The following is a 23,338-nucleotide window of genomic DNA, read 5'->3' on the forward strand; positions in this document are numbered from 1 at the left end:
ACAGTGAAAACCTCATGTCTATATAAAAACTAAGTTAAATGTGTATTTAAAAAAGATTTAAGCTGTTTTATAAAATATACTTTCAGTGAAATTAATGTAAATATCACCCATTTGACCTCAACTTCAAAAGACATCAGAAAGCAAAGGTGTGTAAATTACACTTCATGTGCAGACCAAGATAAGCTCTCTAAATTTTCTGCAGAAAGCAAGTCTGTGAGTAAGTTTGCTCTCTCTCTCGATGTGTTTTCCTTGTAAAGTGCATATGCATTTGCAATGACATGGTAATTAGGGGAAGATATCTTCTTCCACCTGTTAAAATTAACATCCCCAGCATTAATGCAAAAAAAAAATATAAACAACAGCCCCCATGAATTATTTAAAAAAAAAAATGGACAATAATAAAGGTCTAATCTAAATTTATCTCTTGTTTTTAGAATTGTAATAAAATCATAAATGATTGTGTACAGTATTTTATAAAATACAAGCTTGGCATTCCAGTATTTAAATTCATATTTCAAAGGTACCATCATTCAAAATTGACCTTAACTTCATAACAGACTTCATTTGCAGACAAAGGAGTTAGCATTTCTATGTGTCAGATAAAGATAACTAGAATTTATAACAGTTTTTCATCAAAGGACACACTGCACAGCCTATAATATTTACAATGGAAACATTTCAGGAGTTATCTCTCTTTTCCAATTCATTGTTGTTAGTACAATGTACACCACCTAGCTCTAAACCAGAATTCATGAACCAAACTTAGCATTAGGGTTTGTCTTGACATAGCCTTTGATATTGAAATTTGATGTTATTCTTGAGAACTATATCAGTTCTTTGAAAAAAACAGAAAATTTGTGAGACTAAAAAGAATGTCACATCATGATTTGGCAGATAAAGATTTATCACTGCTCAATTCCTTGCATGGTATTTGAATATATTGAACTAGCACTAGCATTATACCTTCAGGTTTACAAGTCAGATTAGTATCAGTAGCCAGGGATCATTATATTTCAACAGGTTTGAAACTTTACTGTATAACAATTCTTTTAAACAAGGATAAAATATTGTCATGCAATTTTGTGGCAAAAAGAACTTCGTGGGTTGTTGAATGCGTTTCTATGTATATATTTGGGACCCCTTTGTATGCTTGAAAATTGAATATTTGAGATAAAATTTTTCTTTAAAAAATCATAAACAACTGATAAGAGGACATTCTTACCCCTTCCGTGCCATACAGTATATATCCATTTTCATCCAGAAGATAGCAGGTCAGAGTCTACAACATAAAATACAAGAGGATAATGGCCTACATAGCTCACCTTAGTCACAGTTATGTTTTTCCAGTCACTGTATTTGTAAGTGAAAGATCCTAGAATTACCAAAATATTTATTCTCCTGACCCAGTGTTTCTTGAGAAGACCCCACTCAAATTTCTCAATTTTTTAAGAAGTTATGCATGATTTGGAGTCCTTGCCTTTCAATTGATCAAATTAACATGAATCCCAAGCTTTCCTTAGGATAGTGAGTAGCAAGATTTATTTAAATTGTTTTTATGGTTCAAGAGAATAAAATCCAATCTGTGAAAAATGAACATTTAAGATAGCCCCCCCCCCAAAAGACAGACATAATCTGAAATCAGAAAAGTTCATCCTCATAAGTATATGTGTTGAGTGAGCTAATCATCATTTGAATTTATTTACTTCACACAAATAAGTCCTGTTTTAAAGATTTTTGATCAATACATTGTTAAACAAAGGCTGAATTAAAATTGGTACAATTTATTGGAATACTTTATAACTTTATTCCTTTGTACTGTAAGCCTGATATTTATATGAGTTAATTATAAAATACCAATATTTGTAAACTTTTGCAGAAAAAATTCTGTCCAGACTAATAGAACAAAGAATTAAACATACCCAAAGATATTCACAAGAAAAACACTCTGGACCTTTGCAGTCATTGAAATAGAGGTGTTTCTTCAGGATATCTGTGAAGGTGGTGAAATTCTGTAGCATTCCGGCCACAGCTACGTTAGCATCACCCACATAGACGGGTATAGTGGACAGAATGGTCATCACAGATTCCCCTTCAACTACAAAGTCAAGGGTTCATAACATTAGAATTATACCCTTGGCTACAGCATACAACAGACTTATAATCCTTTGTGATGTTAGCCAGTTTGTCTGTTACCAAAGATGGAATCAATGTACAGTCAATTCTCATTATCTCAAACTCAATAACCTCCTAATAATATCCAGTAGTTGGGACTTCCAAATGACTCTGACATATCCATGGTATTCGAGATATCAGTGTATAAAATATCGAAGTTCATCTGTATGATTTTGATATATCCATTGATTCGAGATATCAGAGTACAAGATACCAAAGTTCAACTGTATGATATAGACGTGTACATACCAAACTCTTCATTGATGGGGATGGAGAATGTAAAGTCTATTTTCTTTTCCTCCTTATTCATGATGGCTTGTCTGTAATATAGCTCCTGGACTGTTTCTGTTCTGTTCCCCATCCAATATCTAACATGTAATATCTCAATATCTTATAGTTACATGTATGTACTGTATATCTAATATGTAATAGGGTATATTCGGGTAATTCCGGACAGCGGGTAATTCCGGACAGAAATAAAATGCCTCTGTTTTATGTTATCGTCAATGAAAATCGTCTTATTTTCTCTGAATTGTGTGTATCATTTCGGAAAATAAAACCATTATTCTTTTCTATCATATTCATTTATAATCAAAGGGAATTGCCGATTATTTAGCATGACGTCAATAAAATGACCTTTGCACTTTCTGTTTTGGTGTTGTTGTCGGTTTGCGGGAATATTCAACTTGCCTAAACCAGAGACCAGAGTGAAAAAACTACGAAACAAGTAAGTATTAAATGAAAATATTTAAATAACTGTAATGTTTTAGTTCTAAAGAAGTTAAACATCGAAAAAATTTATGTGACATTAAATTTTTATGCCAAATTTTAACTTGAAATGAAAGAAATTAAATTGTCCGGATTTACCCTACCAAAAAAAATTAAGTGAGGGTAATTGCGGACATAGTTATATTGTGTTCTTTTAGCAGTTCTATGTGATTTATTTTCATCTAGGCCTACATTAAATCTATAAGATAACGAAATTCTAAACTAGGCCTTTTGAATGAGTTGTTTACATAATATCATACATAATAAATTAATTTCAAGAATGTATTATATGTTTATTACAGAGATTCATGAAATATGAGTCACGCATTGGAAAACAACGGATTCGCTGCAGAACTGAAGTTTCCAAAAAAAAAATCAATATATTGACAGACCGCAGTATGTTTTTTTTTTCTTATAGCTACAGTTAGCTAGGGAAACGGTGTGCAGGGGGTTCAAATAAAATCTCGGACACAGATAAAGAATTTTAAAAGCTTTCATAATCATCAACTCGTGTGTGCGCAGGTGTGGGTGGGTGATGTCCGTTACAGTTATCTACAATCTACTAAAAAAAATGATTATTTAAAAAAAATAATAAAACAGGGGTCAAAATGTGAGCTGGGCGAAGAGTAAATCAAGTCTATAGTTATATATTTCATAAAGTGGAAGAGCTCAAATATATTTAATAATCTGTTAAACTTTCCCTTATAAAGCAGCTCTTTTTAAGAGTGAGTGATGATACTATAATTTTTTACAATTTCAACGTACAAAATAAGGTGCCCATAATACGCTCTAAATATTTATTTAAAAATTATACTTATGAAATACTCAAATCTACACATAGTTTCACGCATACACATAATAAATTCTTCCTACATCTTATCCATTTCAGTTTTTTACATTTCCGCAAAAATGCCAATTTTTCATCCACAATTGTTAATATTACAAAAACAGTAATTACCACTGGGACAATATATTATAAGCTCCAACATTAAGAAAACAATCCATATTTTGTTAATTTAAGCCAATATTAGACGGGCCATATAAGAAGGCATATTTAAAACGGACAGAATTAGATGCCAAAATAGTATCGTCTTTGTTATCTGCCGCAGCAGCGTCCGATCTATTCGTGGTTGAGTTAGAAAGTGCACATGGGGAAATGAGACGTTATTTTTCATTATAGTCATAATTCTTGATTGATAAAAAGTAAAAATCATTAGTAAAATATTTTTTAAAAACTTGCTTTAAAATTGACATTAATTGTTGTCATTATATTTCAATTTCATTATTATTTCTCGTCAGATAATTGATAATTTATGGTTATATAAAAAGAGTGTACAATTAAACTCCCAAAATTTGGAGTATGTAAGATATGAAAGGAAATTGCCATGATATTCCGGAAAATGTTGACGTGATAAAAGTGCATGGTGAATATTCAACTCAGTAAAAATATTGATTTGAATATGCTCTAAAGCTGCAAATGATGCAAACATAATTTATAAATTTTGCACTGCGGCTTGCAGCAGAGCCTACTCTGCATAAGCCATGGGCATTATCACGTGACAAAGATCCAGGGTATCAGCACGTGGTTTATCTTGAGAGGGCTACATCATCATTTTCAATAAATTCTCATCATTCATCATTGACTTATTTTTTTTTTACGTCGATGAATCTATTTATGAGCAAATGCGGTAAAATGTCTATTTATTGATTTAAACAAAAAAAATTTACTTTGCTTTGAAGATAAGCAAAAAAAAGATTCAACCATTTCTCCTTTGAATAACCCACGTGCTTTCCTTGCATGTGAAAGAATGTTTTTTACTGCTAAATTTTGTTGCAGCCGATTTGATATTTTGCATCAATTTAACTTGTTTACTATTATACCAGGGTCAAAATGGTTATTAAAACCTAAAGAGGTCCCAGTAGTACTGAATCAACGTGTTGGTCCAACAACAGTGATGCAAGGCTGCAGGATTTCGGACGATTCTGTACTTCAACGAGTTGTCCACCAACTCAATTCTTCAAATATCATTTGTGAGATCAAATATTAAAAGTAAATATGACTGTTCTATTTATAGATTATTCTCGAGACTTACTGTAAGCGGGCAAGGTTCGAGAGCGAGAGTCTCATAAACGAGATAATGACTGTGTGACATTTTTCATTTAAATAAAATTCCGAGAAATTCATATGTGCGTGTTTTAAAGGGGAAGGGGGGGGGGGGGGGTAGTGACATATCAATCAGGGTCGGATTATTTATGTTATTCTCATTTGATAATATATAGTTGAAAATTCTTTTAAAGGACAGATTATTTATTGTCAAATGCAAACTCCCCTCTCATCAAAAACAAATGGTCGTCCTGAATTCCATTCTGAAGTCCAAAAGTAATAAACGAGATGTAAATACTTGAAATTTAATAATTAAATCTCTCTAAATATAACTGCATTAACAACTGAGATGCTTTATATAATAGAGCTGAGGATCTTTGAAATCTTACAAATAATCTAATTACTTACTGTATATGGTATTATTTGACATTGCACGTTTACGCCGCCATACAATTACAAGATTGGCCTGTCCGGATTTACCCGCATTGTGTCCGGATTTACCCCACTCTGCTAATGTTATTTTGCTAATATTTGAATAAGACCTGAAGGAAAACAATCTAAAACATTTATTTATCGAGGATTATGTATGGAATTCACACATCGATTCAAAACTGGGTTACCCATCAATCAGTTTCGCGCTGCTATTCCCACCGAACAACGCTTACGTGAGTTTTGTCCGGAATTACCCGAATATACCCTATCTCAATATCTTATGTGTACTATATCTAATATGTAATATCTCAATATCTTACATGTACTCTATCTAATATGTAATATCTCAATATCTTATATGTACAATATCTAATATGTTATATATCAATAGCCAATATCTTATGACAAACAATAACCAACCAACATAGCAATCAGAATGTCTTTCTGCGCAGTCTATGATAGAATACGTACGGACTAATCTGGGGTGATTTGGTGACCACAAAGTCAGTTAAACCACCTCTGGTGGCAAAAAACAGTAATTCTACACCCATTCTGAAATTAAACGTCAGGTCATAAACAAACAATAACAATTTTATAAGCAAAATCAAGATCAATGATATTCATAGTAAATCAAAGTAAATAGTTACATAATGACCTCATTGAATTAGCTGAAATAAAATTCCATGTCTTAATTGAATTGTTCTCCCATTACTTTAAACTCTTAAGAAGTATTTGTTGACTCTGATAAATTTTTGTCTTACTTGTCATAGTATTTCTTGTAATCATGTCCATAGGAGTACTCACTGTAAAAATCAAACAAATTTCATTTGAAAAAATGAATTTACTGAAAAAATTGATATCTTTTAACAATCAATATTTTGGCTAATGGTGTAGCATAGTAGATCTACATCCTGTGTTCAGTCTATATTAGGATCCTATCAGTATGTGTATCTACCTTTCAGTCCGATTTTTTTACCATCAGTTCTTAATAGGACATACAAATAAAAATTGAACAGCAAAAATAAATTTACTTCACAAACTAAGAATAACAACTAAGCTTATTTGTTTTGATAATCATACGAAATTTTGCCGTTTCAAAAGATATGTATCACTTAATGTTGAATACTTCAATGAATATGAAATTATATCACTCAATATTGAAAGCCTGCATACAGACTTTGAGACAGAATAATTACTGTATACAGGAAAATAATTGCCCCTTTCTCCATTGTCACAAGTGGGCAAATTTAAAATGGGGCAAATTCAAAGAACACAATCTATGATTTCATAAACAGAACTGTGACTGGGTGAATTTAAAATGGTGGAAAATGGTAAGCAATTTTTAAAGGGCAAAATTAACAAGGGGCGAAAATAACCCGTATTCTGTAAGTTTCCAATGAATACACTTTACTTTGATTTACCTCCCTGTCTGTAGGGCATTAGCGATTTTAAATCTGTAATCTTTTTGGTCAGCTATTTTATACTTCATCATATCATGGTGTATTAGAAGGTCACTGTATAAAATACTGTCCTGGTCTTGGCCTACAAATGTAGAAGAAACATGCAAGGGATTTACTGTACAAAGTTAATTACAATTATACTGTATTTTAATACAGCATATAAGTCAAATATTTCTAAATACTAATAGTTAAAAAATATATTTCTATATTATACACTGTTGATTGGATAAATTACATAACAACATTTTACAACCCTCACAAAAGAAATACTCCTTCTACAGAAAAAAATTCAATATGCAGAAGCACAGAGATTTCAATATACATGTACATCATAATACAATTTCCAAGTAAGCCCTGTCCTTACATTTGCCTTTCCCATTCACACATTTATAGAGGTCCAGTATCTTCAGTTTTCTGTCCACACCAGTAGCGTGTAAACTCTCATTGTTCCCACAATAACGCCTGGAAACCAAAAAAAAGTACGTAAGGGTTGCCCGCAACCCTGTGTCTCGCCTGCTGTCGCTGTGGTTAGTAAGAAATGATTGTCTGATAAACTGAAGCATTTATTGACATTTCAGAAGGAATAACTCAAAAATACAATAATAAAGAAATGGAACAGCTGACTTAATATCTAATCCCTTGGCGATTATATTGGCATTTATATATATATACATATACCCTGTAAATTCACAAATTATTGTGATGTTTTTATTATTGCGAATATTGCAACGTGTTATGAGTCGCAATAATTTGAACTTGCATTTTGAAATCAAATCCACTGTATATGTATCAAGTCATTCATGCAGAAAATGTAGGTGAAGATTACCTAATTATGGTACTGATATTGTTGGTTACCCATGATGTGTAGACTGACAAATTATCATGCCACTATAAGTTATAGTTGCTGAGATATGGACCTCCACCATAAATTTATGCAAAGTCACTCATGCGGAAAAATGTAGGTCAAGATGACCTAATTCTGGTACAGGCGTTTGTGGTTACCCATGATGTATCCACTGACAAATTATCATGCCACTATAAGTTATAGTTGCTGAGATATGGACCTCCACCATAAATTTATGCAAAGTCACTCATGCGGAAAAATGTAGGTCAAGATGACCTAATTCTGGTACAGGCGTTTGTGGTTACCCATGATGTATCCACTGACTAACTATCATGCCACTATAAGTTATAGTTGCTGAAATATGAACCTCCATTATCAATTTAACCAAAGTCATTCATGCAGAAAAATGTAGGTCAAAATGACCTAATTCTGGTACTGATGTTGTTGGTTACTTATAACCTGTACAATGACAAATCATCATGCCATTATAAGTTATAGATGCTGAGATATGGACCTCCACCAAAAATTTAACCAAAGTCACTCATGCAGAAAAATGTAGGTCAAGATGACCTAATTCTGGTACTGACGTTTGTGGTTACCCATGATGTATCCACTGACTAATTATCATATCCCTATAACTTATAGTTGCTGGAATATAGGTCTTCACCATAAATTATCATGAAAAAACTAAGTCCAACTTAAGGAAAAAATACGGAAAAATTTGAATTTTTTTTTTCAAAATCATACTTGGGATATAAATTTTTATCCATACTGAATATTGTGTCCAAATTTCAAGAAGACTGAATAAAATTTGAGAAAGTTATTGCAGTTTATAAAACTTTGACATTTGGGTTAACCAAAAGTTGGACGCCGACGACGACGACGACGACGACGGAATCTATGGTCGCTATGTCTCGCTTCGCGACATTCGTCGCAGGCGAGACAACAAGTGTGATGCCAATTTATTTTACATTCAATCTGATCAGAATTTATCTTCCTGATAAAAACACCAAGCTAACTTTTTTGAAAAAAGGGATTAGTCAGACATATTGTAGCATATTAGTTATTCAATACCTTTAATATCTAAAACCAATCTCTTCATGAAAATTCAATGATAATTTGTATTTTAAGGATATCCGATCCTCAGCCAGGAAGGATAACTCCAAAAATTCATATTTAATTTGAAATGCATCAAAATGTAGCTTGAAAATGAAATTTTTTCATGCAACAATTTTCATTATATTCATCTTTATAAGATTCAAGGTTTTTGGAAGTCTTAGAAAAGGTCTTTTAAAAGTTGACATTTGTACCCTATAAAAGGAAAAAAAATTAATATAGTTTTTGAGAAATAAGATTTTCTTGAATCCAGCCTTAGATAGCAATGATTATTAGCATGATATGAAATGAGAAGTGATTTGTGGTGTCTTGCAATGATAGCAAAAGCCTTTTACACTATGTATTATACAATACATGACGGAAATAGAAGACAAAAAATACCAAATAAGTATAAAAATCATGACGAATTCTCTGAATGCCTGGATACCTATCGTTTTTTAACCTAAATATATTTGTTGATCAATTTGCAATTAGAAAATGCATAGCTGATATTCCTATTCGCTTATTCTGCAAAAATATTGGAGATTTGACGATTTTCCCTATATAATATGATTAACTTTAATCTTTAACTTAAAAGAAATACTGTGGATAAATTTACATAACTCTGTGGATTCAGAGATACTTTTATGAGTATTTTTGATTACTTAACTGCTTATTTTATAAACCTGAGGATCGGACGACCTTAAAAAAATTCTAATTACAAAGTACATAATAACAAAACAATTAATGATTTATACTGACTTACCAAGGTGCAAATTCATATTCTTTTTGTTTATTTCCAACTGCAAGTACAAAATCAATATCATTTTGAATGTAATTCATGAGTTTACAGAATGCATGTGTCAGCCTATCTATTATTTATCAAAACTTTGCCATCGTCCAAACAATTTGCCAATTTTTCATCTAATATTTATCTCCCTTATCACAATGACAAAGTGGACATGTCGGAGGAATTATATGGGCAATTCAATATACTCCTCCATGACAATTAACCTCTAGAAACAAAACATGGAAATCAATGGATTCACACTTGCAAATATTTGTTGTTTTTAAAAACTCTTATTTTTCTTGATTGACTTAATTGTAATCATTGACATTTAGAAAGATATTTTAGAACTCTCTTTTTAGAAATTTTTTTTCAGATGTTTTAGATTTCTCTCTTCTTTAAAGATGTTTTACATGTATAACATTTCTGTGTTGATTCGATGTTTTCTTTCTAAGGTTAAAAAAAATACAAACTATTACTCCTTCTGCCAAAAAATCTCAATAACATGCTAGGCAATTCTTCTAACTTGACCTTTTCACAAATTCAAATTTCATTTCCTTTTTGTGATAAAATATTTTCTGAGAGATACTTTGGTAAAAAGTTACATACAATCTAAGCAAATGAACAGCTTAGAGGTTTAACCCTTAGTTCTACTTTAAATTAGAATTAATTAATTAAATAACATTGACCTGCATGAGAAAATTTATGTCTACTCACCATTAGCACAGACACTGTCAAATGTCTTGAGCATAAGTTGGGTACTATATGATGGCAAGGCAAGGGCGACTCTGTATACAAAAAAATAAATAGCTATAGGCTTTGTATTCCTATTTTTATTTAAATAAAATAACACTCAGACCATAAATTGCAATATTTAGATGCAGGATTTGGATTTCTGACATTAAAAGCTACAGTCTGCTTTTACATCATCACCTACTGCAATACCTCTTTTACATCATCACTTACTGCAATACCGCTTTTACATCATCACCTATTGCAATACTGCTTTTACATCATCACCTATTGCAATACCACTTTTACATCATCACCTATTGCAATACCGCTTTTACCTCATCACCTATTGCAATACTGCTTTTACATCATCACCTATTGCAATACTGCTTTTACATCATCACCTATTGCAATACTGCTTTTACATCATCACCTATTGCAATACCGCTTTTACATCATCATCTATTGCAATACCGCTTTATCATCATCACCTATTGCAATACCGCTTTTACATCATCACCTATTATGATACCAACAGTTTACTGATAAAATCCGATTCCTGCACAATTTACACATCTAGCAATACTTACTTGAAAGGAGTTCCCTTTATGGAGGCAGTGTAATATAAATGGTCAACAACTTCAACTCTGTTCTACAATGATAAAATACACTGTCAGAGTCAAGTTTTAACTTAAATTCTAATTACTGTAAAAGCACAAATATTCATGGGGGATTAAATTTCGTTTATTTCGTTGTTAACAGTTATCAACGAAATTAAGACCCACAAAAAATTCTATATGCATACATGCCAACTTTCCCGATTTAGGCGGGATTCTCCCGATTTTACCCTTTCATCCCGCCTTCCCGATCGGGAGAGAAAAATTAACCTAATTTCCCGATTTGTAAAAATTCACCCAAAATTTCCGATTTTATAAGTTCCCTATACCGCTGAATTTTGTCAATTGGGATAACAATGTCAGACTTTATTCAATGCACACAGATAAGTTTCATTGTTTATTTAGGTGTTAACATGGTTAATTAGCCACAGGAAATACTTCACGCTTGAATGCACGGAGTCGTCCAGGTGCAGGTAGCTTATAGCATGGGGCAATTAATTAGGGGATTATCTTTTCAGTTTTAAGGGGTATGCAAGGTGAAACACATAGATTAAGGGGATAATTGTTTGTCATTTTATTGAAAACATAAATTAAAGACAACTTAATAATAACCAAACCATAAAATCGGAATCCAAGGAGATCGTTATTTGAAAACGAAAGTAGAAAACTATAAAGCATAGCTGCTGACTTGATCTACTTATAATGAAAAAATATTGTAAAGTTTGTCAGTTAAAATAATATGAAAAAAATCCTGATGAAACAATAAAGTCTATGTCGATTAGAATTTTTTTCCCTCCCTTCTCCCAAAAGTAATTATAATATTTTATGCATATGTGACTAAGAAATATATACCCATAGTACCATCAAGCCTGCCAAAGTTCAAGACTGTAAAAAAATAAATTTCTTTGGGATAGGTGGTATCTTTATGTTAGAAAATTGATGATTTAATTCTTCAAAACTGATGATTTATTTCTTTGAATAAAAAATAATTGCATTGCAATTTCTCAAAATTTATTTAAATTTAATATATCTGATTAGAATTTCTGATTAATTAAAATATAAAAAATCTCATAAATGTTCCCAGAAACAGTACTTTACAGTATCAAAATGTTATACAATTTTCAATTTTTCACCAAATTATGTGTCCTAGCTGGTAAAAAAAGTTTACCTATGTAACTAACTATCCCTTCTTTAGTGAGAGATCGAGGCACCTATTTGAGCAAAAATATTTCCATTTTGGAAAGAAAAACCTCATTTGTGTGTTATTTTTATCCTTTAGTAGTATTAATAAATGATATTAATTATATTATAAATTTAAAAAAAGGATCATGTCATAATCATTTAATTTCACGACAAAATGTCGCGAATTTAAAGCTATGAAAAATGTCGTCACACGCAAAATCCCCCATGGAAATTTTCAAAAGTTGGCATGTATGTATATGACTATATATTGAACACGATTACATTCAAAACAACGAAATTAAATGCCAACGAAACTATTTTTGATGACAATTAAATCAAAATTTTATCCCCACGAAAATATGTGCTTCTACAGTAGAATCTCAATAATATACAGATTTCATGAAGACACATCAGAATACTTGTCTCCTACATGGTCAATCTAAACACACTCAAGTTTCTATTCTGTAATAAGGTGTATGTATACCACTTATCATTCTGTCATAAGATATGCAAGTACCATTTACCATTCTGTCATGGGATGTGTGAGTACCAATTACTATTTTGTCATAGGTGTACAGTAAAACTCATTTAGTACAAACACAGATATTGCGAATTCATGGATATAGTGAAGTTATCTTGGATCCCCAGCTATACAAATTTAACAAAATCCTTTTACGGATATAACAAATTACGGATATAGCGAAGTAATTTCATAGGTCTCGGTGACTTCGTTACAGCCGAGTTTTACTGTATGTGTACCACTTCCCATTCTGTCATAGGTGAGTACCACTTACCATTCTTGTCAAAAGGTGTATGTGTCCTCTTATATTTATCATTAGGCATGTATCTTTCTGTTATATGTGAGTACCACTTACCATTCTGTCATAAGGCACTTTCACTTTAAGGCGAATAGGTTTTCTTCTGTTTGAGGCACTTAATAGTTTTTGTCGGAACTGAAATCATTTTAAAACTCACTTATTACGAGAGATGTAATAGATCTGAAAACTATATTCATGAAAAAATTAATCCTTTTAAGGAAACTTAAAGATATGATTGTAAAGATTTGAAATGTATGTATGATTATATATTTTCAATTAATTAAACTATTTTAAGGCATAACCTTGGTAAAGCTTACAGACAAAAAAACAGATGAAATTCTCTCAATATCCCTTATTAAATAATCTTTTGATTGAAAAACTGTACTGTATAGATATAAATTAATGTCACCTACTTTATGTAAGTCCGTGTGATTAACAGCATACTCCATCTCTGTTATATCAATGGTGTTGTAAAAGGGACGAAACTCTTTCTTGTGTTCCGATGTTTCATTCTATACAAAAGAGAAAAATACCTCAATAAATAAAGCTTCCATTTCCCCTAAAAAACAACAAGCTCAGAAGCTTCAAAACTAATCCATGTCATCTGTAATTTTAAATATATGTAATTAAAGTATATATATATTTTTTATCATTCTTGATTTCAAATAACTAATATAGCCAAGTAAAACTAGTGCTAAGTTTGATTGAAAGTAGTCCACTGGTTTTTAAGAAAATATTTAAATATGAAAATTTCACAGATGCTGCACTTTATATTCAAGATATATTGTACACTTCAATCAGAAAATCATCAATTTACCAAAGCGAGCTTAGAAAATGATAAATTACTTTAAATTACCACAGATTCGAAAAAATTAAACTCGGCAAGAAATTTCTCCATTAAGAATTCACACACAGTCAAACCTCTGCTTAGCAGAGAGTATTTACTCAGTTCCTGTCATAGGTGACCTTTATAATTTCCTTTCACATGTTTCTTTATACATGTATATGTATGTGAACAAAGTTAAGTATACACAAAAATCTTCCTTAGCTTTCTTACCTTTTTATGGTCATCCATATGGCCGTATTTAACCTGAAAAGACACATATAAATATATATACTGTAACGGTCCAGAGTTTTGACAGATAAGTTTTATACAGTTATTGAACCTGATTATTGTTGACATTTGTAGGAGAGTTGAGATGAATTTTTATCTATGTGTTATAGTTACTTGATATTGCAGGAATATGTACTGATTTATGCTTTGCATGTAGTTGATAGGTGATTATTGACAAGTTTAAGTGATTTACATGAGTTGAAATAGTTTGTGCACATGTTTTGATTTACGTAGAAATCAGCTGATCATAGCTATAGTAAAGTTGTGGTGTTATTTTAGCTTACTTCATGTTTCAGGGACTTTGATTGGTCTTCTGTAGTAGATGAACCGTAGACTTATAGATGACATCATGTTTACTTGAAGTTTAACTTGTTTTCAGTTAATTATCGGCAGTTTATAAACTGGTAGATTTGCTTACGAACTTGGCGGTCGTAAATTGTGTAGGTCGAGCCCGATCGTAAAAGTTGCGATAGTTTTAGGATTTTTGGAGTTAATTGTGTTATTTGTTGATTTAAATGGAGATTAATTGACTTATTCTAATTGAAGAATGTATTTGGAGATTACTTTCATTCAGAAAAGTTGTCTTGTATGTAGTTATTAGATTTTCTATAGACTTTGCTGCTTACGGGAAATGTCACGAGAGATTCTCCAACGTTTTCCAACAAGTCCAACAGTTTCCAACATTTACGTCATGTTATTATATAAAAGAGAGAGATTCAAGGAATTTTTGCTCTTCTGCTAGGTTGATTCATTTAGAGAAGAAGTGTGTTAAGGGGTAAGGAGTTAGCATGGGTTGGGCGTTTTGAATTTAATAATGACTTTTTAGTTTTAGTTTAAGAAGAGTCAGGGTTAATTTAAGGATTTTTAGGAACTTTTAGAATATTTGTGGAATTTTATAGGAAGTTTTGGTGAGGATTTAGTGAATTTTAACTGAGAATTGGACTTGGTTAAATTTTGCTGGTTGTTTGAATTTTTGGTAAATTGTTGTTAAATTTTAGAAATACTTAAAATTGTTTAGGTAATTTATACATTTAGCTAAGGAAGCTAGTGTATTTCTAAATTTTGCTACTGTTTTTAACTGGAATTCAGACTTAAGAAATTTGCAGGAATTACTGGTATTTCCAATTTGTTAGGAATTAATTAGGTTTAAGGGATTAAGTTTTAGTTATTGGTTTTTACTTTCATCCAGGAGGTCTGGAAGGAAGTTCTGAGAAATAAGAGTTTTGTGAGTTGTATTGAGGTTGGTTTTAGGTAAGTCAGGACTAATAGGTGACACAGACAGACTGAGACAGAGCTTAGAATTTGTTTGTTGATTGTTTAATTGAGAAATAATTCTTGTAATAAATTGTAAAACTGTATTTTGTCTCATTTCAAGTACAGAGATTTATAAGGTTTTATCAAAGTGTGATTTTCCAACAAGATGGAAATTGCGGGATATAAAAGAGTAAGAAAAGAGTAATGAAATAAATGAGTATTAGAGAATTTATAGTGACTTCCTTAGGTCTAGGTTGTAACAAGCTTGACAAATAGAGAAGAAAAGCTGAGAGATTTCATGTATTAATAAATTTAGTGTAACTTAGAGAGCGCGGGTTAATAAAAGGAGGTTTAGGTTTTGGGCAGTGGTGTATTATCTGAGTTCATTGATTAAAGGGAGATAATTTAGTGTGTGGTGATGTAAGATTAAAGAGTATTGAGTTTTGAACCACTGTGCCATACTAGCCCTCCTGAGCTCGGGTTGAGCTGTGTAACGCAAGCCTTGCCACGAAAGATAAGACAGCCCCTATAGATAGAGTGAGGGAGTGCGGTCCCAGCAGTAGTAGGAGAGGTGCCGTCCGCCTGCCCCCACCCCGTTACAATACTTTGCAAAAAGAATTTTCCCCTACTTAAAAAGTATGAGGAATCACAATGACTTTTAAAAGATCCCAACATGTTTTTGCTATTGTTATTTTAGTTGGCTCCCCTTGAAATGCAAAAGACAGATTGACTAAACTTAAATCAGAGGCACATTAACTCAAATTGATCAAATCAATACATAAAACCTTACTGTTTTCTGGTACATAGGCTTCATATTGGGATGAAACAGCACATATCCGTGGTGGGTATACATAAAGGCATAAGCATTAGCTCCCAGTTTGTCTTTGGGCACAAGGTCTTTGATTTCTTGGATTGGTACGTCTGTTCCCATTACACCCAGCAAACTTCCTTTACTTGTCTGAAATAACAGTCAGCATTATTAGAGTTAACTTTATACAATGTGTTTTGTACATGTAGGTTGTAACTTGTAGCACATTCCTTAATTTCACGAGACAAAAAAGGAATGCACTGAAAAAAATTTTACCAATTAAAATCATAAATTTTCACTAAAAATAGTCATTGATCATGCAGGATCTCTTTTTGAGAAGTTAATGTATGTTTTTTTAAAAAATCAGCAGACAATGATTATCATTTCATACTTGATTTGCAAAATATTAGTATATAAGTTAAAGCTATTAAATACTTTGGAATCTTCCTCTAATTGTACAAGCATTTTTGAGCACCCAAAGACAATTTTCAAAGTTGAGGATTAAAAAATGTCTATGTTCTTAATCTAATGTATAGATTGTGATAGATTCTTTTTTATATCAAATGGTCAAATTGTAAAGCAATATTCCTAATATTATAAAGTTTTCACTGCTGTTTGAAATATTCTTGAACACACCAATGCATCATTCTTGAAAACCATTGAGAGTCATTATATAATGCCAACAATCCATCACAGACAATTTCAAATCATAAAATGCCCAAAGGCAACAATATTACTATTCCTCTTAACAGTTATCAAAACAACATTAATAGCCTTATCCTCATCAAGTGAGTTAATATCAAGAATTAAGATTGATCATTTAATGAAAAAAAAGATGCACAGATATATAGATTGTATAATGTATCATATATTTCATGATATAATGATTACTATTAATCCATTTTTTTTTTAAAGTGAAGTTCTTGGCTATTTTTTTAATCAAACTGATTGGGGAAAAAATTGTGTAAATCTAATTGCAGCGTTTCATGTAGACAAATATTTCCCTATCTTTCATCGTTTACAGTTGGTCTAAGCTTTCACTTACAGACATGTTGCTGGTGTCAAACACAGGCATGGAAACAGAAGTGACCAAGCCAACTCCCTGTCAGCATTAATAAAAATAAAGAAATAAACTTCTCATTAAGATTCAGAGTAAACCAGAAGTCTCTGTCGAGACTGTAGCTCTACTGGTTTGTACTTATAACAAAGGATGAGAAAAGAAGCCATTGTCATTAGACCAAAACTGTAGAAGGAGTAGCATTTTAAAGGAATTTCACAGACATTTCTATATTTAGTAACAATGGCAACACCATTCATCGAAATCAAAAACCGATGCACTATTTTAATATGTGTATTAGTGTAGTCTACTTGTGTGCCAAGTAATATTGAAATAAGACCAAAACTGTAGACAAAAGTAGAAATAGTAGCGTTTAAAAGGAATTTCATAGAAAATTCTATTTTTAGTAACCATGGCAACACCGTTTATGGAAATAAAAAAAAAAATGCACTATTTTATGTATCTTAGTGTAGTCTACTTCTGTGCCAAGTTATATTGAAATCAGATTAAAACTGTAGGAGGAGTAGCGTTTTAAAGGAATTTCACAGAAAATTCTATTTTTAGTTACCACTGCAACACCGTTCATTGAAATAAAAAACCGATTCATTATTTTATGCATCTTAGTGTAATCTACTTGTTTGCCAAGTTATATTGAAATCAGATCAAAACTTGAGGAAAAGTAGCATTTTAAAGGAATTTCTCAGAAAATTCTATTTTTAGTAACAATGGCAACACCGTTCATGGAATTCAAAAACCGATGCACTATTTTATGTATATTAGTGAAGTCTACTTGTTTGCCAATTTATATTGAAATAAGACAAAAACTGTAGAAGGAGTAGCGTTTTAAAGGAATTTCACAGAAAATTCTATTTTTAGTAACCATGGACACACCTTTCATCGAAATAAAAAACCGATGCACTATTTTCTGTATCTTAGTGTAGTCTACTTGTGTGCCAAGTTATATTGAAATAAGACAAAAACTGTAGAAGGAGTAGCGTTTTAAAGGAATTTCACAGAAAATTCTATTTTTAGTTACCACGGTAACACCGTTCATTGAAATCCAAATCCGATGCACTATTTTTTGTATATTAGTGTAGTCTACTTGTGTGCCAAGTTATATTGAAATAAGACAAAAACTGTAGAAGGAGTAGCGTTTTAAAGGAATTTCACAGAAAATTCTATTTTTAGTTACCACAGCAACACCGTTCATTGAAATAAAAAACCGATTCATTATTTTATGCATCTTAGTGTAATCTACTTGTTTGCCAAGTTATATTGAAATCAGATCAAAACTTGAGGAAAAGTAGCATTTTAAAGGAATTTCTCAGAAAATTCTATTTTTAGTAACAATGGCAATACCGTTCATGGAATTCAAAAACCGATGCACTATTTTATGTATATTAGTGAAGTCTACTTGTTTGCCAATTTATATTGAAATAAGACAAAAACTGTAGAAGGAGTAGCGTTTTAAAGGAATTTCACAGAAAATTCTATTTTTAGTAACCATGGACACACCTTTCATCGAAATAAAAAACCGATGCACTATTTTCTGTATCTTAGTGTAGTCTACTTGTGTGCCAAGTTATATTGAAATAAGACAAAAACTGTAGAAGGAGTAGCGTTTTAAAGGAATTTCACAGAAAATTCTATTTTTAGTAACCATGGCAACACCGTTCATCGAAATAAAAAACCTGTGCACTATTTTCTGTATCTTAGTGTAGTCTACTTGTGTGCCAAGTTATATTGAAATCAGACCAAAACTGTAGGAGGAGTAGCGTTTTAAAGGAATTTTACAGAAAATTCTATTTTTAGTAACCATGGCAACACTGTTCATTGAAATAAAAAACCGATGCACTATTTTCTGTATCTTAGTGTAGTCTACTTGTGTGCCAAGTTATATTGAAATCAGATCCAAACTGTAGGAGGAGTAGCATTTTAAAGGAATTTCACAGAAAATTCTATTTTTAGTTACCACGGCAACATGGTTCATCGAAATCAAAATCCGATGCACTATTTTATGTATCTTAGTGTAGTCTACTTGTGTGCCAAGTTATACTGAAATCAGACCAAAACTGTAGAAGGAGTAGCGTTTTGAAAAATTGTTTACAGACAGACGGACAGACAGACGGACAGACAGACAGACAGCTAGACAGACGGACGGACGCCGGACGCATTACTATCGCATAAGCTCTTCTGGTCTCTGACCAGTAGAGCTAAAAACAAAGGTAATCAACGATTACAGAGCTCACCTCGACGAATGGTTTTCTTTAAATAAGGCTAAGTCACACAATTAACCAACAAGAAGTGTACATTCAAAAGATGAAAATATTTAAGCAATTTTAATCTGAATTTGAAATAGAACAACATAAAAAATTTAAACTAGTTCTTCTTCATGAAAATGTAATTAAAATCCAGCATCTGAAGCAAATTTGAGAGTTTTCATCTCTTGATGCAACATTTGTGCAAGTTTGGTTTATACAATGTTATATAAGCCTTATAGTTTTTTGGTAATAGACCTGCACCCATAACTTTTACCTGGTCTATTATCTGAAAATATATGTCGAATTCAGCATCTGAAGCAAGTCCATTAGTGTGCATCCTAAGATGTATCATCCATGCAAGTTTGCTCATTATAGGGCTCATAGTTAATTGGAAATGAAACATGCATCAAAAACTAACATTTTCATTCAGCAACAAAAAGTAGGTCAGATTCAGCATCCGAAGCAAGCCCAGTAGTATGCATCCTTATATGTATCATCCACGCAAGTTTGGTCATTAAAGAACTCATAGTTACTTGGAAATGAATCATGCACCAAAATCTTTAACCTATTCACTCAACTGGAAAATGTAGGTCAGATACAGCATCCGAAGCAAGCCTGGTAGTATACATCCTAATATATGTATAATCCATGCTAGTTTAGCCAACATAGGGCTTATAGTTACTTGGAAATGAAACCTGCACCAAAAACTTTAACCTGTTCACTCAACCAGAAAAAGTAGGTCAGATTCAGCATCTGAAGCAAGCCCTGTAGTGCATCCTTAGATGTATCATCCATGCAAGTTTGGTCAACATAGGGCTTACAGTTACTTGGAAATGAAACCTGCACTAAAAACTCTATCTTGTTCACTCAACCAGAAAATGTAGGTCAGATTCAGCATCCGAAGCAAGCCCAGTAGTATGCATCCTTAGATATATCATCCATGCAAGTTTGGTCAACATAGGGCTTATAGTTACTTAGAAATGAAACCTGCACCAAAAACTTTAACCTGTTCACTCAACCGTAAAATGTAGGTCAGATTCAGCATCCGAAGCAACCCTGGTAGTATGCATCCGTAGATGTATCATCCATGCAAGTTTGGTCAACATAGGGTTTATAGTTACTTGGAAATGAAACCTGCACCAAAAACTTTAACCTGTTCACTCAACCGGAAAATGTAGGTCAGATTCAGCATCCGAAGCAAGCCTGGTAGTATGCATCCTTAGATGTATCATCCATGCAAGTTTGGTCAACATAGGGCTTATAGTTACTTGGAAATGAAACCTACACCAAAAACTGCACCAAAAAGGTTAACCTGCTCCAAAAACATTAACCTGGTCATTCCTTTGCTGAAATTGCAGCATCTGAAACTTTGACTGGTACAATGAAACACACTAGAACCATCTTCCATGCATGTCTAATCAATATAGGACATAGAAGTACTTAAAAAGAAAACTGCTCCAAAAAACTTAACCTTAACCTGGGACGCCGACGCCGACACCGACGCCGACACCGACACCGACACCGACGCCGACGCCGACGCCGACGCCGAGGGTATTACATAAGCTCCCCCAACTTCGTTGAGGTGAGCTAAAAACAAATTTATCTTAAAAAAATAGATCAGGTAAGAAATAAAAGAACAGCAAAATAAGTACTGTATATGATTATTTTTGCCCATTCACCTTTGCAAACAATTTTGTCCCGTTTTAAATTCTCCCTAGCACAGTTTTGTTTATGAAATTATACTGTATTTTTTGAATTCGCCCCCTTTTTAAATTCCTCCAATTGAGGTTAGGATGAAAGGGGCGAAAATAAAATGGGGGCAAAAATTTCCCTGTATTCATGCAGTACAGTAAAACTCGGTTAGTATGAACACGGATATTGAGAATTCACGGCTATAGCGAAGTTATCTTGGATCCCCAGCTACATAAATTTAGCGAATTCCTCATATGGATATAACGAATTACGAATATAGCGAAGTAATTTCGTAGGTCCCTGTGACTTCGTTATAACTGAGTTTTACTGTATATAGAATGTTACATTTAACTTTTAAAAGAATTTACATTCACGTTCAAAAAAAGTATCATATTGTCCTAATTATTACAGTGTGTTCCAACCAAGCACTTCCACCATATATTTTAAACAAAATTTAATTTTTGAATTGTTTTAAAATTGATTTTTATTTACATTTAATTTTCATCATTTCCTGACATGCAACTTAAGTCCTAGAATAATAACACACAATAACACTACATATATTTGTATGTCATATCATATTAATTTATCAGTAATTACATGTAAATAGTTAAAATATAAAACCATTTAATTATAATGCAAAATATACATGAATGCGACCTATATGTATAGTCATGTGACATTTCCCTGGTTACCTTTCGTAAGTTCTGGGACACCTCGGTAGAGTAATCCGCATATACGGGAGTCCACTTAGGAATTCTGGGAAGACTTCCCTCCTTTCTGGCTATCCCCATTGGCCGACTCAACACACGTAGATAATACTGAAATGGGACAATTAATGCAATTGTTACAGTTAACTTAAAGGCAGTTATAAAAGCAACATTTCAGTAATGGATTTTTGTTTTCTGGAGATTTGACCGACACTGAATGGTCATCAAAGCATACCACCATAATTTTCCTATCATATTATATTGTAATACACACTGTGTGACACAATTTATTTAGCCCCTAAATATTTGAGAACATTCAGTACATGAGTTTGAAAATCAAATAAGTCCCAATTTTTATTTAAGTCAGTTAAAACAAATATGAGTTTGAAAATTGTTTATGACATATATACCGGTAGATGAAATATGACTGACAATCTATTTTTGTAAAGAAGAGCTAAAAAGAATAATGCATATTCAATTGGTTAAAATCAATAACATATAAAAAGCTATCATTTTTGTTATTAAAAATTCTTGAATTTCAAAAAAAATAAAATATGTCAATACTAAAAGCGAAATTTTTCAGCTATTTATTAAAATACAATTTATGTAAAATTTCCATTCTGCATTAACAGCTTACTCTTCCAGTTCCAGAGCTAATTGCTTTAACATTTTCAATAAAAGGTCATGTTCTCTATAAGTATCTTGGTAGTTTACAGGCATTAATTACTTTGTGACTGCCTGCATCTGAGATAAAGATTTTCTTCTATATTAATTGGCAACTTCAAAAAGGAAATAAATCTTCATCAGGACACTCTCTTTGGATCTGACAAATTCTCATCAGGTTTTTGCCTTTAATGGAGAAACCAAGGAGATACAAGAAAGAGACCTACGAATGTTATTTAATCACATATTCCTTTCGTCCTACACAGATGTTAGCTTGCAGACATAACTTGTCTTAATTACAAAATAAAATTAGATTTTGCTGAAACTGACTGCTCAGGCATCAAGTTCATATAATTGAAGATTTTTTTTTTTATCAAAACCCACTACACTGTATCCTTTTGGTTTCTTTTCTTTTTTTTTTTTTTTTTTTTTTTTTTTTTTTTTTTTTTTTTTTTTTTTTTTTTTTTGTTGAAATTTTCCATTTTATTGATTGTGAAGATAAAAAAAAAACCCATGATCCTAAAGGTTCTGAAAATTGGGAGTTGATTCATATTCTTGCAAAAATATCTCCAAATTCTCAGAGTAGTATTCACCCAATGGTATTTGTATCAATGAGAATTAGCTACTGGCAGGCACAAAGAGACATGTTTTCATCACAAACATATGATGCCTACAATGTATACAATTTCATCTAAGTTCTAGAACTAGAGTGAGCATGTTGTATATATAGGTTCAAAGTCTTATTCCTTGAAGTCTCAAATAAATTCA

General features: G+C 32.0%; 1 protein-coding gene across 1 annotated transcript in view; it reads right to left on the reverse strand.

Moving 5' to 3' along the window:
• Window positions 1-285: 285 nt before the first annotated feature.
• Window positions 286-23,338, reverse strand: part of LOC134280386 (voltage-dependent calcium channel subunit alpha-2/delta-3-like) — a 52,081-nt gene continuing 29,028 nt past the window's right edge. Inside the window, exons 16-32 of the mRNA XM_062762792.1 lie at window positions 21,893-22,018; window positions 17,233-17,289; window positions 16,170-16,337; window positions 14,069-14,101; window positions 13,425-13,523; window positions 13,069-13,146; window positions 10,985-11,046; window positions 10,380-10,450; window positions 9,642-9,678; window positions 7,301-7,398; window positions 6,898-7,018; window positions 6,238-6,279; window positions 5,948-6,028; window positions 2,422-2,540; window positions 1,920-2,095; window positions 1,223-1,279; window positions 286-309 (exon numbers count right to left, since the gene is read on the reverse strand). Coding sequence (XP_062618776.1) covers window positions 286-309; window positions 1,223-1,279; window positions 1,920-2,095; window positions 2,422-2,540; window positions 5,948-6,028; window positions 6,238-6,279; window positions 6,898-7,018; window positions 7,301-7,398; window positions 9,642-9,678; window positions 10,380-10,450; window positions 10,985-11,046; window positions 13,069-13,146; window positions 13,425-13,523; window positions 14,069-14,101; window positions 16,170-16,337; window positions 17,233-17,289; window positions 21,893-22,018 — 1,449 coding nt within the window. The remainder of the gene's footprint in view (window positions 310-1,222; window positions 1,280-1,919; window positions 2,096-2,421; window positions 2,541-5,947; window positions 6,029-6,237; window positions 6,280-6,897; window positions 7,019-7,300; window positions 7,399-9,641; window positions 9,679-10,379; window positions 10,451-10,984; window positions 11,047-13,068; window positions 13,147-13,424; window positions 13,524-14,068; window positions 14,102-16,169; window positions 16,338-17,232; window positions 17,290-21,892; window positions 22,019-23,338) is intronic.

The sequence above is a fragment of the Saccostrea cucullata genome, unplaced genomic scaffold, assembly GCF_032062105.1.
Source record: "Saccostrea cucullata isolate Sc308-1 unplaced genomic scaffold, CSIRO_AGI_Scuc_v1 ctg1432, whole genome shotgun sequence".
Classification (NCBI taxonomy): domain Eukaryota; kingdom Metazoa; phylum Mollusca; class Bivalvia; order Ostreida; family Ostreidae; genus Saccostrea; species Saccostrea cuccullata.